The 16,031-nt window shown below is 48.6% G+C and overlaps 1 protein-coding gene across 4 annotated transcripts in view; it reads right to left on the bottom strand.

The window, feature by feature from the left end:
* The window catches only part of PPFIBP2 (PPFIB scaffold protein 2), a 159,065-nt gene that overhangs the window by 120,008 nt on the left and 23,026 nt on the right, over positions 1–16,031 (bottom strand). For 2 of the 4 annotated variants that reach the window (XM_027766291.1, XM_027766290.1), the window contains exons 2-3: positions 3,302–3,426; positions 2,963–3,062 (exon numbers count right to left, since the gene is read on the bottom strand). In XM_027766291.1, the coding sequence (XP_027622092.1) occupies positions 2,963–3,026 (64 nt within the window). In that variant the 5' untranslated portion in view covers positions 3,027–3,062; positions 3,302–3,426. Of the gene's footprint in view, positions 1–2,962; positions 3,063–3,301; positions 3,427–10,094; positions 10,175–16,031 lie in introns of those variants that run through there. The other 2 variants (XM_006163418.3, XM_027766292.1) reach the window with 2 other exon arrangements.

The following is a 16,031-nucleotide window of genomic DNA, read 5'->3' as shown; positions in this document are numbered from 1 at the left end:
GGGTGGGGGGGGGGACAGCCATGCTGCAATCCCTTCTCCTCAATTCTCTTCTTGGGATTTTGGGTACATATGCACACACACCTGGAGTGATTTTCATGCTGCTGGTTCTGGGGGAACTCTTCCATGTGGACTCCCACACCTTAACTACCATCCTACCTTCTAGCCTGAGTTCCTGGGATATTTAATAGTCTACTTCCCGACTTTCTGACCCCAAATCCTGGGGTTCTAATCAAACACAGTAACTTAGAATGTACAACCATTCAGAGCTCGTTTTACATTACAAAGAGTTTACTTCTTTTTTTTTTTAATTTCTTTTAAAATATCAGAGGGCACATGTGATCACCAGAGAGAAACAAGAGAGAAGGGGAGAAAGCACCCCTCAGCAAGGCACGGTCATGCCACAATCCCTCTGCATCTCTCACTCCTGTAGGAATCTGAGGCTTGCACACACTTGCACTAGCGTATTTTTCAGGCTGCTGGACTGGGACTCAACCATGATCAGTCATGTGAGATCTGGCTTCCTTCACTACTAGGCCATGGGGCTGGCCCAAGGAGTTTCATTTAATAGTCTACTTCTGCTTGAAGGAATTTCCTTTTGCATTTCGTTTGCATGGAAACCAATTTCTACCTTTCACACCTCTTAAGCTGCTTACCTACCTTGAGATGAGGTCAGGAGGCTGTGGTTCTGGAGGGATGTATTTGTCACCTGGGTAGTAAGCCATCCTCTCTGAGTACTCCTGGTCTGATTGTTTACAGTAATCACAATCATCTGCATTTTTAAAGAATTATTTACTTACTTAATTATATTTGTTATTATTGTTGGTTTGTTTTTTGTTTGTTTGTTTGTTTGGTTGGTTGGTTTTTGCTTTTTTTTTTTTTACTACTTTTACCAGAGAGAGGGAGAGGGAAAGTGAGAAAGCAAGTTGCCAGGTCCAAGACTAGAACCACAGTTGACCATGTGGGAGTCCAGTGCCTTAACTACCATGCAGGCTTCCCCATCTGTACTGTTTTTATTGACTAGAAAAAGGGACACTTTGTTTGGTTTGCAGTAAAGGCTTATGCACTGACACCACTGGCACAAAGAGTACTAATTTTGGAAACAGTTTTGGAAAATGAACAATAATAACTTCTCATACTGAAGAGTAATTAAAGGGAAATCCTTTGCTAAGTAGTGTGATCATCACTAACAACGGGGTGGGGGGAGGGACTGGCAGGTGGCATGGTGGTTAAGGTGTTGGATTTCCACAGGGCCAACCGCGGTTCAAGTCCTGGACCTGGTGGCCTTTTCACTTTCCCCTTCTCTCACTCTCTCTCTCTGTCTCTTTGGTCAAATTTAAATAAATAAATAAATAATAATAACAAATAAAATTAAGTAAATATTTTTTTTTAAATAATCACTAACAATCATCACTGAAGGAATTATATGCATGTGAGTAAGAATCTGTGCTGTGGTATGTGACTGGCTACTCTTTGGGGAGTTACAGGAAGCCCATAAAATGTCTTCCATTTGAAATAAATGGAAATTATGTTTCCAAACAGTGAAAGAATAACAGTCCTGGGGTTCTTGCTGCATTTAACAAATGCAAAACTAGTTGTATCTGGGTATTGATGGTGGCACCCAACAGGGAGAATAGCAAGAAAAAGGCCCAGAGACAGTCAACACCTGTGACTAAAGTGAGATAAGCCAGTGGGGAAAGTGAAAGAGATACAACCATGAAAGCTGCAAAGGCCAAACCACACTGCTGACCACAGGGAGGCGTTGGGGCTTTATCAGAGCTGGGAATCATTGCAATTTTGGAGAGACAGGAAATGTGATTTTTTTTTTTTTTAAGTAAGCTTTTTAATTTTTTTGCACGCACATGTGTGTGTGTGTTTAGGTTTATGCTGTCAGGCATGCACTCTCACTGGAGAGAAACAGAGAAGGGTAGTGAGAAGGAAAGTGATAATTCTCCCCTCAGAAGAGATGGCCATGCCACAAACCCTTCTCCTCTATTTTTTTTTTTTTTCTGGGATTCTGGGCATGCACACACACCCAACTTTTTTTTAAGAATTATTTTATTTAAATTTATTTTTATTTTATTTATCTATCTATTTAAATTTCACCAGAGAGGGACAAAAGGAGAGAGGGAGAGAGAGAGAGGGAAAGCAAGAAAGCATGCCACCACGTCCAGGACTTGAACTATGGTTGGCCATGTGGGAGTCCAACACCCTTAACCACCATGCCACTGCCAGCCCACCCAACATGATTTTTAAGCCACCAGGTCCAGGTGTACCATGTGGGAGTCCAGCGCAGTAACCACTAAACTATCTGCTGGACCCCAAAGCTTTTTGGTTTTTTTTTTTTTTTTTCATTGCCAGAGGACACATGCACTTGCCAGAGAAAAAATCACCCCCCCATGGGGTCGTGGTCATGTCACAGTCTCTTCTCCATTTCTCCATCCCATCAGGATGTGGAGCATGCACACGCATGTGTCCAGCATGTTTCTCATGCTGTTGGGACTGGGATTCAAACTGTAGATAGCCACGTAGGATCTGGCTTCCTATGCACTATGCTTAACCACTGCAAAATTGGTGCTGGTCCAAGCTGTGATTTAATTTACATATGAAGTCTACTCCTACTCTGAAAGACAGTCTATAATGGGCAAGAACAAAAGCAGAGACAGATCCGAAGATGGACCAGAAGAATCAATCTCATAGTACCCAAACTGTCTCACAGACAGTCATGTACATGCTGCATACTGGCCATCCTCACTGTCTCAAGAGACCTCAAGCTTCGCACTAGGTATTAGAGTTCAAGTTTGTACTTAAAAACAAAGAAACAGATGGTATGCACAAGAAAGCATTTAAAAAGAAATCTAACAAGGAGCTTCTCTCTATGCAAAAAAAAAAAATGTCCAAAGAGAAAAGTCAGTTTGCAAAACACAGAGGACAAGACATCGGTGGGTTGGGATTCTGGGCGTACCTGCGAGGATCCCATCCATCTGCTCCAGGGCAGCTTCCAGCGCGTGACTGGCATCGGAAGCCATGACTCTTTTTGCCTGCTTAGTCTCCTCCTCTTCTTACTGCAAGTCCAAATACAGAACAAAGGAACATTACAGGTTCCACATTATGCACACAAGGTCACAAAGCCCTTCCGCTCCCCCATCACACAGGCACTTTCTTAAGAATCCAAGCATCCCGTGTGTGGTTTCTGACGTCTCTAAGCCTCTCCCTCCTGGCTTGAGTGCTACTTGTCCATAAACCTTTAGTACACGACCCCATTCACTTCTGTAATGAAAAGCCACCAGGACACAGCAGTCACCTCTAGCAGGAAGACGGTAACTGTCACTCCTCGCCCACGATCACTGTCCCAGCTTCAGTCGCTCCAGCCAGCACTGGCAGGGGAAAGTCGCTCACGTGAGGAGAACCATGTCAAGTGCACACGGGCTGCCAGAGCAGGGAGAGGCACAGTCAGGGTTGGCACTTAACTGTCTCATATCTGCAACTGCCACACCTGTAATGCTGCCTTGGCAGGGTGATCCAAGCTGAGAGGCCGCCATTCCCACTTTCAGTTGTCTAGATGGGCCAGTGTAGCACCCAGGAAGGCCAGGCCCTCCGTGATGTGGACAGAATCCTGTTTGAGAACACTGCCTTAGACCACTTCAGATCCACTCTGCCCAGCACCTCTTGGGGCGCAGAATCCCATCCTCTGCAGGATAAAGAGAATCTCCAAGGGTACATGGTGCAACCCCTCCCTGAGTGCAGACCTCTCCTCTAAGTTCCCATCCGATCTTGATGGGAACTGCCCACCCATACCCGGAGCAACTGCTTCCATGTCTGGACAATTCTGCCCCTTCAAGTTAAACTGTGTCCCTGCAGCCTCCTCTTTTTTTTAATAGAGGTTGTTTCTTAGGGCATGTACACTTGCTGGAGAGAGAGAGACTGAGACAGTGAGAGAGAAAGTGAGAAACCCCCCCCCCACCCAGCGGGGGATGGCCATGCCGCAATCCCTTCTCCTCCATTCCTCCCAGGATCTTGGTCACGCACACACAAGTGCCCAGTGTGAGTTTCAAGCCACCAGGTTCAGATTCAAACCACAGTCTGCTATGTGTCCAGTGACATAACCCTATGCCATCTGCTAGTCCCACCCCTCCCCCTCTCATTTTTATTATTATTACTTGGTTTTGCTTCCCACCTCCTCCCTGAATAGCAAAGAGAGACTTGCAACAGCATTTGTAATCCTTAGAAGAGACTTAGCTCCTGTCTGTCAACTGGGACTAGCAGTCAATGTTGTTGGCTCATTCAGGAGAATAGAGCCTACTGGGCGGCGTAAGTGTGAGGGGGACAGAGGTGTGGCTCCCACACCCAAGCACCCAAGCTTAGGAAACAGAAGGTTCCTGAGGTTTCTGCTCATCTTCCCATGAAGTTGGATGTTGGGCGTAAACAGAGAGAAATGGGGACCACCCAGGGGTGCTTTGGAGATGGTGTAGATAAGGATTTCAGGAGCATAAAGAAATAGCAGATGGCATCAGGCAGTCACTGTTAAATTTACAGGATAGCCTGAGTTCAGACCCAGCCCTGCCATTCAATGTGAGATCCCTGCACCTCAGTTTTGTTATCTGTAAAATAGGTACAACAGTATCTAACTCATGGGACTGGTGTTGTAAATTAGGGGTTCAGATATCAGAGAGTGCTAAGTACATTCCCTTGCATATGGTTAGCGCTCAGTATATGTTAACTACTCGTAGGTTGGTTGTTTTTGCTTTTTGTTTTTCTGGTTTGTTTCTTTTTTAAGTAAGGAGAAAAATCTTAGGACATATTTTTGGTCAGGACAGTTCACCAGATGAGACTTGAAACACAATTAGCAGGGACTCAGAGAAGAACCCACATAGGCTCATGAGGCTGGCTCATTTGGAGGAGTTGGGCAAAGCAAAGGAAGACAAGCAACACTCTGCGTGGAGGGGCGAGGGCAGCAATTCACAGGTGCAGGGGCCAAGAAGGTTCACAGAGGGGTAGGGGAGCCTCCCTAGCACCTCCAACAGGAGCCAGACAAGGCTGCAATGAGGTCAGGACCCATGGTTGGAAGGGCAGGCCAGGCTGCCACGGGGTGAACAGGGCATGCACATGTCAGGGTCTGAACAGAAGCACACTGTGGACCGGGAAAGGAAGAGGGAGCAGGAAAAGGAAAGGTAACAGACGAAGGGCAATAATCAACAGAGTCTCCTTTCAGCCAGCAGGGATATTAAAGTTTGAAGGAAGTCCCTCCAAGAAATTCCCAGTGTTCTTGGGGAAGAACTGCAAACTCCTCATGGTGACACAGGAAAGAGGAGCTGCAGGATCTGGCCAGGCCAGCCCACGTGGCTCTCCCGTGGCTCCTTAAGTGGAGCAGCGCTGGTCTCCTGTCTGCTCCCTGAGCACCCCAGGACCTCTGCCTCCTCTGCAAGTTGACACCTGCTCTCCCAAGGCCCACAGCTCACTCCCTAGCATTTTGCATGGCTGATTTATTCCCACCCTTCAGGTTTCAGCTCCAAGTATCTTCTCAGAAAGGCCTTTCCTGCACACCCCCAATCTAAAGCAGTGTCTTCAAAGCACAGCAGCACTTCCAGAGTATCTTATGCATACATGTATGTTTCCTTATCAACTGGTCACTTTCTCGATGAAGGCAGGCAGACCCTACCTGCCTTTTCACCCCTGTGTTCCCAAGCCTGGCAGAATGCCTAGTACAAGGGAAGTTAATGAGTAAATATGAATAAATGGATGGAGCTGTACAGCCAATATCCTCTGGCTCCCTGCTGCGCTGGACACTGGGGGGACATTGATAAATCAGACCTGGTCTCTGCCCCCATGGACCACAAGGTCTAACAAAGAAGACAGAACATGAGCAAATAATGCCGATACAGTCAGGTGTGCTAATACAGGGAGGTTCCCTGGGTTTTGAAGGATGAGTAGGAGTTTTCTCAGAAGATAAGAAGAGTGCTGATCCAGGAAGAGGGAGTGATGCATGAAAGGCAGGGAAGCAGGTGAGGGCAGGAGGTGGTTGGCAAGGTCAAGATGGTTGATGGATACGTGAGAGCATCCAGCCGATCAAGATGAGTCAAAACGTTCCACGGAATTCACATAAGCAGGAGAAGCACAGTTAACAAGAGGAGCTTGGGAATCACACCCACTTCTTCAGGGTTCTGATACCAGGGCATGACAGATCAATCAGCTATAATAAACATGAAGGGTTTTATAAAGAAGGCTCTCATATTTCACAGACTGGGCCCATTGATGAGCCGTGACTGGCCCCACTTGGGGCCTAAGCACCAGGATGAAAAGTGGGAGGGCAGTTAGGGACTGCCAAGCCCAGAGGGCCCAGGCTCAGAACCCCCACAGAAGGCGGCCCATGGGCCCTCTGCCCAGCGATGAGTTTGTGCTTGGCAAACAGCTGGCTGGGTGGAGCCATGGGAGCTGGCCTGAAGTGAAACATGAGTCAAAGGTGTGTCCTCTTCACAGCCCAGGAGCCCAGGGCCAGTGAAGCTGAGTGAGCTCAGGACCAGGAACCTGCTCTGGGCAGAGCTGCTGAGCTCAGTTCTAGACCTGCCAGGTCTGAGGTACGCAGGACACCAGGTAAGGATGGGTCCCTGCCAGCTCTGACTCAGGGCAGCTGTGAGGCATCAGTGGTGTTGGGTGTGAAAGGGCCAATGTGGCACATGTGTCAGGCCTCCTGACCGTTTGTGAACATGGATTATCCTGTGGAATCAGGGAAGTCATGTGGTCACTAGCCATTCTCATTCAGGCAGCTCACAGCTATTTTCTTCCCTCACACAGACTAGGCCAGAGGTTCCTGTGTAATGAAACATACAACGGGATTAAACCCTGCCCTCAAGGAACCTGGGGTTTAAGAGAAAAATAAAACAACATCTCTTCTACTCTCACACTTCTGACATCAAATATGTGTTTTTTTCGATATACTATACTATATAAATTATTTAATTCCACTTGTTATTATTAGTTTTTAATTTGATGAGAGAGAGAAACACACATACACACACACACACACAGACACACACACACACACAGACACACACACACACACAGACACACACACACACACAGAAAGGGAAAGCAAGAAAACAAGCCACCTGGTCCAGGACCTGAACTGCAGCCATCCCTGTGGGAATCCAGCGCCCTCAACCACCACACCAACTACCACCCCCTCCGATATACTTTTGAAAAGGATTACTCTGGGGAACCAGCAGTTAGCGTAATGGCTATGTCGCTGGACTCCCACGTAGTCGACTGTGGTTTGCATCCCAGACCCGGTGACTTAAAACTCACGCCAGGCGCGTGTGCGTGCGTGCCCAAGATCCCGAGAGGAGAATGGAGGAGAAGGGATTGCGATGTGACCATCCCCCCTGGGGGGTGATTTCTCGCTTTCTGTCTCTATGTCTCTCTCTGTCTGTCTGGCGAGCGCACATGCCCTATAGCGAAAACCTCTCCAAAAAAAAAAAAAAAGGATTACTCTGGTTGTGGCTTGGAAATGAGCCCACAGGAGACAGCGGTGAACAGAAGAAAACCAGGGTGAGAGAAAGGTGGCTTGGACCAGATCATGGAAGATGTCCATGGCAGGTGCAAAGCCGGTAAAGGAGTCCAGTAGTCTGAACATGGGCAAAGGAGAGAGGAGGCAGCATGCCTGTGAGGATTTTGCCCTGAGTCCCTGGGAGGATGTGGCACCTGCAGGAGAAATACTGTGGGGTGTGAGGGTGAATCAAGAGACTGGTTTACGAAATGTTCGGGACACCTAAAGACACCCAGAAAGATAAGCTGAGTAGCCATTTGGAGATAAGAATCTATTAGTCTGATATTCAGAAGAAAGTCTGGGTTGGGGCTGTTGGGAGTCACCTGCATGAAGATGGTATTGAAAGCAATAGCTGGGGGCCAGCAGGTGGCGTGGTGGTTAAGGCGCTGGAATTCCCATATGGCTGTTCGTAGTTAAGAGTCCTAGACCCGGGGCTGGCAGGTGGCGTGATGGTTAAGGGCGTTGGACTCCCACATGGCTGACTGTGGTTCAAGTACTGGACCTGGCAGCTTGCTCTCTCACTTTCTCTCTCTCTCTTGTTGTGTCCCTCTCTGGTCAACTTAAAATGAGTAAATAAATAAAGTTAAATAAAATAATGTTAAAAAAAAAAGGAGGCCTGGACCTGGTGGCGCTCTCTCTCTCTCTCTCTCTCTCTCTCTGTCTTTATCTGGCAAAACTCATGTGAAATAATAATAATAATAACAAATAAATAAATTAAAGAAATAATTCTTTAAAAAGAAAGGAATAAAGAAAGCAATAGCATGAATGACCTAAGAAGTGATAGAGCCAAGGACCAGTTAAGGGAGCCAGATCCCACATGACCAACCATGGTTTAAATCCCAGATCCAGCAGCTTGGAAAACACGCCAGGTGCATGTTTATGCATGCCCAGAATTCTGACGACAAGGAGATGTGGCATGAACACACCCCACTGGGGGTGTTTTTCCTCCCCAACCCTGGCAAGCTCATATACCCTCATGCAATTTTTTAAAAAGTGGTAGAGATCATTAGAGAGAGAGAGAAGACCTCAGGATTTTCTGAAATACTCCAACATGCAGCCATCAGGGAAAGGGCGAACCCACAAAGGAGTCTGAGAAGGTGCAGCTAAGAGAAGGGAGAGTGGTGCCCAGGGGCCAGAGGACGAGTCCCGGATGGAGGACGCAATCAGTTGTGCCACATCCTGCTGAGCAAGACCAGAGAACGTCTACTCTCCAAACTCCCGTGGATGGTGACCTCATCTGCTCCCAGAGCCGCACCTGTTCCCGCATGACCTCATCCTAGACTATCGCAATAGCTTGCTCACTGGTGGACCTGTCTCCAGGCAGCCCTCTCCATTCATCCTACACTAGATCCACCTATCTCAGTCCAGCTGCAGTAGTGTGTAATGGACATTGCTGGCCCACAGGCTGAGGCAATATTTGAGGCCCAGGTTTGATTCTCCGCCCACCTTAAAAAGTAGACAGTTGTGGTCGCAGATGCTCGGGAGGTTGATACAGGAGAATCTGGACACAGTGAGACCCTGTCTAGAACACCTCTTCCTCTCTCTCTCTCTCTCTCTCTCTCTCTCTTTCTCTTTCTCTCACTCTCTCCTGTTTCAGTGATCCACACACTTTGGTACTTATCAGAAATACCCAGAGACATAATCAAGCAGAGACCCAAACTCTTGTGAATGGAAGAAGGTCTGACCTTTATGGCTGACCTAGCTCCTCATGTAATTCAGACACTGAACAATGTGGAAGAACCTCTGATGGACTGCAAGCACAGCCCCACACCATGCCCCCTCTGCTTAAAAGGTCTCAAGAGAGTCGGCAGCTGGCGTGGTGATCAGGGTACTGGACTCCCACATGGCTGGCCGAGGTTCAAGTACTGGACCCAAAGGCTTGCTTTCTCACTTTCCCTCTCTCTCTCTGTGTCTGCCCTTCTCTGGTCAAATTAAAAAAAAATAATGATAATAACAAAATTAAATTTAAAAAATGATTCATTAAAAAAAAGTCTAAAGGATGCGTTGCCAGCCACAGGGTAGAATTCATGGCCTTTTATCATATGGACTCCACCACCTGGTTGCAACCTTAACCCCCATCACACCTCTTGGCAGACCTCTGCCCCACCCCAGCCAAACAGCTTATCATTAGTGGATGGAGGCTCGCTGTTAGTTAACTGGCCGTACAAGTGGCTTTCTGGCTTTTATGCCCACAACAGCAGCTTTGCCTGCTAAACTCCCATCTTCCCAAGAAGACAATTCTTCCAGGAAACCATGCATGATCCTGCCCAGCTACAAGGGATCCCCTGTCTCTTTCACCCTGCAGGGATCACAGCAGCTGTGCAGAACCATCTCCCCTGCAGCTCTGTCACCTGTCTGGGCCCCTGGGGGCCCATCATTCTGTAAGCCCTGGAGTAACTGTAACAGTAACCAATTCATTGTTAGTAGGAAACTAAAGGCTGGGCCTTTAGTGAGGATGTGAGGGCTGGAGGGAGTGACTCCACTCCCATCTCTCTCTTGATATTCTCACACTCACTGGGCCCCAGGTCTCCCCATCCTATCTCAATGATACTACCGTGGTCGCCCAAGTCAGAAACCTGGGAGTCATCCTTGGGTCTTCTCTTTTCTTGCCCACATTCAGTAGGTCACTAAATCTGGTAGTCTCCTTCCTCACTCCCTCTCAGATCTGTCCCCGCAGTGTCACCTGTCCTGTCATCATCTCCCATCACAATGACTGCACTGACAGGACCAGCAGATGGCATAATGATTACCTCAATGGACTCCCATAGAATTGACCACGGTTCAAGACCAGGACGTGGCAACTTAAAACACGCCGAGTACGTGCGCATGCATGCCCAAAATCCTGAAAGGAGAACGGAGGAGAAGGGATTGTGATGTGTCCATCCCCCCAGGAGAGTGATTTCTCGCTTTCTGTTGCTTTGTCTCTGTCTCTCTGGTGAGTGCACATGCCCTACAGAAAAAAAATCTCTCTAAAAGAATGACTCCACTGGTTTCCTAACTGGTTAGTCCGCCTCCAACCTTACCCCCCCACACATCCCCCTTATCCTCCACCCTGTGGCCAAAAGGATGGATCTATTTCATAAATCAAACCAAGCTTCCAGCACATTTATAATGTTCTACCAGCTTCCCCCCACCCAAGAAACAAAGGGGTGCCTGGAGACCCAGAGAGGAAGGTGAAGACACCCAGATGGCTATGGGCATGGCATCTATAGTCAGGTCTCCGTTTACAGTCAAGGTCTCCTTTCACAAGCTGTGCCCTCGACAAGATTCTCAACATCACAGAGCCTCATCTTCCCCATTTATAAAATGCAGATGAAAATACACACACCATGAGATTGCAGGGACTCCAAATGGGTGGGAATTCACGACCACAGCAGTTCCGATTCTCCCGGCCATATGGCTCCTGCTCGGGGCCACAGCCGAGCTGCAGAGTCACTGCCTGCTTTGGCTCCTGGGGCTCCCTCAGCATGTACTCTTTTAACCCAAGACCCTCACTCCACCTGTTCAACTCCTACTCCTCTTTCAGGGCTCAAGTCCAGCATCACCTTCTGAAGAACCCTCTCTACTGATGAAAATGACTGCTCCTGACTCGGTCCCCCTCTGTATGCCCGCACAACCTCTCCAGGGCACTGTCCACATTGTGTCTAAATAACAGACAAGGCAGGGCCACCTGTCTGACCCTGGAGCTCAGCTCAGGTATGTTGTAGGAATGAACAGACCCAAACAGCTATGGAAGGAGGCATCTGGAAGCTGATCAGGTCAGGGGCAAAATTCCTTTCCATCTATGGACCTGTAAAACAACCATCTGCTTCCATAATACAGCAGTGACACAGGCACAAGATGGGTGTCCCCATTCCAACACTGAGAAAAGGGAAGGGATCAAGAGGTCACCAGTCACACACAAGATCCCAAAGAGGAGACCAGCAGGTGGAGTGGTGGTTAAGGCGCTGGACACTCCCACAGGGCTGACTACGGTTCAAGTCCCAGACCTGGCAGCTTGTTTTCCTCTCACTTTCCCTCTCTCTCTCTCTATCTGTGTGTGTGTGTGTGTGTGTGTGTGTGTGTGTGTGTGTGTGTGTCTATCTCTTGTCAAGTTAAAATAAAATGAATGAATAAATAAATTTAAAAAGAAGATCCCAAAGATGAATGGTCAAGTCATCCCCACCTTTCCCCAGGGACCACAAGCTGTACCCAGGCCTGTGAAGCCTAGCTGAAGTCCTTGCCATCCGAGGATCATTGTCCCCACAGGATAAAGCCCGAGAGGGAAGCAGAGCAGCCGCACACATCGCCTGAGAAGATGGCCCCTCAGAATGATGACAGGAACCAAGACACTGTGTCATGGCCAAAGGACAAGGCCACAGGCATCACCGATGACTTCCATCAGGACAGAGAAGCCAGACGTGCAAGACATCCTACTACGTCAAAGAAAGAGGAATCAGAGCAGGACAAGGGACCCGGCTGCAGAGCGGGTTGCAGTCAGTTGCTGCAAATCTGAGCCTTTAATGAATATCTGAACCGAATACAAGCAGAGAGGTGGAGCTTTGGTTTCTTTTTGTCTGTGAATAGAAGCTTAAGTAGAAAGCTGAACAGGAGAAAATAAAAGAATGCCATCGAAGGTGAACAAGCCGCTTAACTCGTCCCCCTCTAACCACCGTATCAGTATCTCCTAATAACAAACGTGTTTAAAGCTTTATAGCATCAAAATGTTTTTCCCATTCAAAGCTTCTCATTCCCACCCAAACACCCAGATCAGATTGTTCTAAGCAGTCAGCTGAAGCCAGGCGGAGAGCAGCCAGGACTGCTGAAAGGGCCCTAAACCCAGGTGCAGGCTGGCAGTGCTGGGTGGCGGCAGGGAACTCATGCGGTATTTCTTGCTCAGCATCTTTTTCTCGCTGTGCCAGGTTAATGAGTTGTATGCATTGGGCATTCCCAGCCACTCCCTGTTGGGTGAATTCCAAGAGATTCCCCCAAGAACATCTGTGCCAGAGTCCTGTTCACATCTGTGCCAGAGTCCTGTTCTGCTGATCCTGCTGGAAGGATTCTTTTTTGTTTTCTGGCCTTTCCATTTAAAACACAGTCAGCCCCCATCACACGTCCCAGCTCCAACACCAAGTTCTTTTGGCACAGCCAAACCCAGATGCTTCCACTTAAGCGCTTACCCAAAAGGCTTGATCGCTTCTCACCAAACCGCAGCCCTCTACACAAGCCGCCGTGATCCCAAATAGCTTTTCCAACAACGTGTAATAACAGCAGTCACAAGGCTGAACATCCTCCTCTGAAGAATGCAGAAAATAGCTCCAGGCACTGAGACCTCACTTCTGGAAGCCACAAGGCCAGACCTCCTCCCAGCCTAGCTGTCCCACAGCCTCGGGAACAGAAGCAACATCCTCCTGCTTGAAATGGCAAGCTTCTTATAAAACACCACTCTGGGACCAGCAGTTAGCATAATAGCTATGTCATTGGACTACCATGTAGTCGACTGCGGTTCGAGTCCCAGACCTGGTGGCTTAAACTCATGCTGGGCGCATGTGCGTGCGTGCTCAAGATCCCGAGAGGAGAATAGAGGAGAAAGAGATTGCAGCATGGCCATCCCACCGGGGGGGGCGGAGGGGGGGTGATTTCTCGCTTTCTGTCTCTCTGTCTCTCTGTCTGTCTGGTGAACGCACGTGCCCTATAACAAAAAACCTCTCCAAAAAAAGAAAGAAAAAAAAAACACCACTCCAAAGACACAAGCATGAGATACCGGGAGCCCAGCGCACAAGGAGGAGCACAGGGTCTGGCCAGAAGAGTGAGTCTGAAGCTCTGAAGGCTGCCGCCCAACAGCACATCTGACCTGGGCTGGAAGACACTGAAAGCTGGGGTTGAGTTTCCCTCAATGTCTTTGCTTAGGATTTTCAAATGCTTGCCTCACCTTCCTCTGACTGTCTTGACCTCCCATTTCTGCTCTTGCCATTAGGCCCCCAGGCCCCAAGCTGCTCCATTTCCCAACCTAAGGACGAACTGTGCTAACGAGGCCATAACCACATCAGGGACCAAGGCTATGAGCCTTCAGCCCTGACCTGCTGATGAATGGTCTGGGCAGATCTGGAAGGACAGATAAGACAGATACTCCAACAAGGAGAGGACTCAGGGCTGGATGAGGGAAGCAGGGGAGCCAGGCAGGAACCCGCACTTTTGGAGAGAGTAAGCTGGGGACCAGACAGCGTCCAGGGAGCAGAGTGTCACCAAGGCCCCATCAGTTTGCCTCTTTTTAAAAAAAAAAAAAAGTATTATTATTTTATTTAATTGTCTTTCTTTCTTCTTTCCTTCCTTCCTTCCTTCCTTCCTTCCTTCCTTCCTTCCTTCCTTCCTTTAACTTGACCAGAGAAAGGCAGAGTGAGAGAGAGAGAGAGAAGGAAAGTGAGAAAGAAACCACCAGATCCAGGACTCAAACTGCAGTCAACCAGGTGGGAGTCCAGTGCTCTTAACCACAGGCCACCTGCCAGTCCTCCTGTGTGCCTCTTAATACTACAGGATGAATATATCTGTGTCCTCGCAGGAGTGGGTCACACCGTAGCTACTCAGAAAATGGGATGGAAGGTTCTTTCCCTTCTTCCTAAGAATTTCAAAAAGCGTGTGCCTGAGATTAAATGGAGATGAGAATGTACTCTTCAAGGCTCAGAAGTGCAACCCCAGGACCAGGCCATAAACAGCTCACACACACAAATCTAAGACCTAGCCACCTGCCTCCGCCACATGGCCAGTCCAGTGAACGGAAACAAAACAACAGATTAGGGACCAGCAGATAATGGTTTACATTGCTGGACTCCCATGGAGTTGACCACAATTAGAGTTCTAGACCCGGTAGCTCAAAACTCATGCTGCGTATGTGTGCGTGCATGCCCTAGATCCCAAGAAGAGAATGGAGAAGGGACTGCGTGTGGCCATGCCCCCTGGCGGGTGATTTCTCTGTCTCTCCAGTGAGTGCACAAACCCTATAGCAAAAATCTCTCTAAAAAAAGCATGATGGATTACTTTATTTCCTCGCGGTGTCCACCTGTCGGTACCAATTACCTGGGGATGTTCACAGCAGCCCTTGGGATAAGACTTTGTCATATCTCATTTAACCTTCATGCAGACCTGTGAGGTACATGTTATAATTATCAGCCCCATTTTACCAAGATGAAGCTCTATGGCCAGGGAAATGAAGGACAGGGAAATGAAGCAGAGGCCAGCATGGAGAGTCTCTTCTCTCATTTCATCCCTAGAGTGTGGCCTCTACCCATGAACAATGAGAAGCAAAAGGAGCTACCTGGAAGCCACCCAGTGTCTCCAGCAATAACGGAGGACCCAGGGTGCTGAGGAAAGATCTTCTCAGGGGAGCTCACAGGGTCCTGGGTTCCCCATCCCCAAGCATACAGGCTCAGCTCAGGTCCCCAGCACGCCCTCCCCACACTTGGCTTTGACCGTTTTCTCTTTATTCTGACAACATGGAGGCCTCTCTACCGTGAGTCTGCGGCCTGCACAGGGTCTCCACGTAAAGTCTGCCTCTCTCCAGCTACCTCCTGCTCACACCAAGCCTGCCCCTTGGCTCCCAGTCTTTCTGCTCATACTGACACTCACGCTCCTCTCCTGTGGAACCCAGTTCAGGAACCTGTTCTCCTTTCTGCTCCTAGGACGCTAAGCTTCAGACACTCACGTGCTCAAGAGCTTTAATCTCGTGCTTCCTTCCTGTCATGCTCCCCCTCCACAAACTACCATGAATCTCTCTGTGATGAGAAACAGAACCCCTTGATTTCCTCCCCTCCACCCTGTGAAGAGCTGCTCCTGCTCCCTTTGACTCCCTTAGTCTCCTACCATCACTGAGATCCAACCTCTCAATTATTCTCCCTCTACTGAATCGGCCCCTCCCGCCCCTCCCATGCTTCCTCCTCCCAACCCACACAGAGATGAAAGTCTCTGCCTTCCTAAATGCTTCCCTGGCCCTACACCCCACAGTTCTTGTGTCATTTCTCCTTTGGTTCAGCCCCAGTGCCCTCCATCCTCCCTGAGACCTCACACAGTGGGAGCTCCATGTATGTGTGTGTGTGCATACAGTTCTCTCTCTCTCTCAAGTTCTGTTCTTATTTCCATCACAGGTGATCTGAATGGGGTGAAAAGTCCAACCTGGGGTTGGACAGCCCAGGTGAGAACCCCAATTCCAACACTCACTATGTGTCCTAGGGCAAGCGGTTTGACAACTCTGTGCCTCAACTTCCATCTGTAAGATGGGAATAAAAGTACCTCCTAAAGAGTGGATGGATGGTTAATGAGTTAATAAAGTAAAGCTCATCCACCAGCAGTGAGTTAGCATCATCTGCAGTCTTGTTACACTTCCACCCTGCAGTTCAGAACTCAGACACTCTCTTCCCTTGGCATTAAGGACAGAGCATTCCCTGGGTTCCCACCTTTCATCACCTATGACCTTTCTCCAGCCCGCTCCTTTGCCTTTAATTAGTGGATCTTGCAGGCA

The sequence above is a fragment of the Tupaia chinensis genome, unplaced genomic scaffold (genome assembly GCF_000334495.1).
Source record: "Tupaia chinensis unplaced genomic scaffold, TupChi_1.0 Scaffold142134_1, whole genome shotgun sequence".
In the NCBI taxonomy this organism is placed as follows: domain Eukaryota; kingdom Metazoa; phylum Chordata; class Mammalia; order Scandentia; family Tupaiidae; genus Tupaia; species Tupaia belangeri.
The sequence above is the reverse complement of the archived record's forward strand: the minus strand, read 5'-3'. Positions and strand labels throughout refer to the sequence as shown.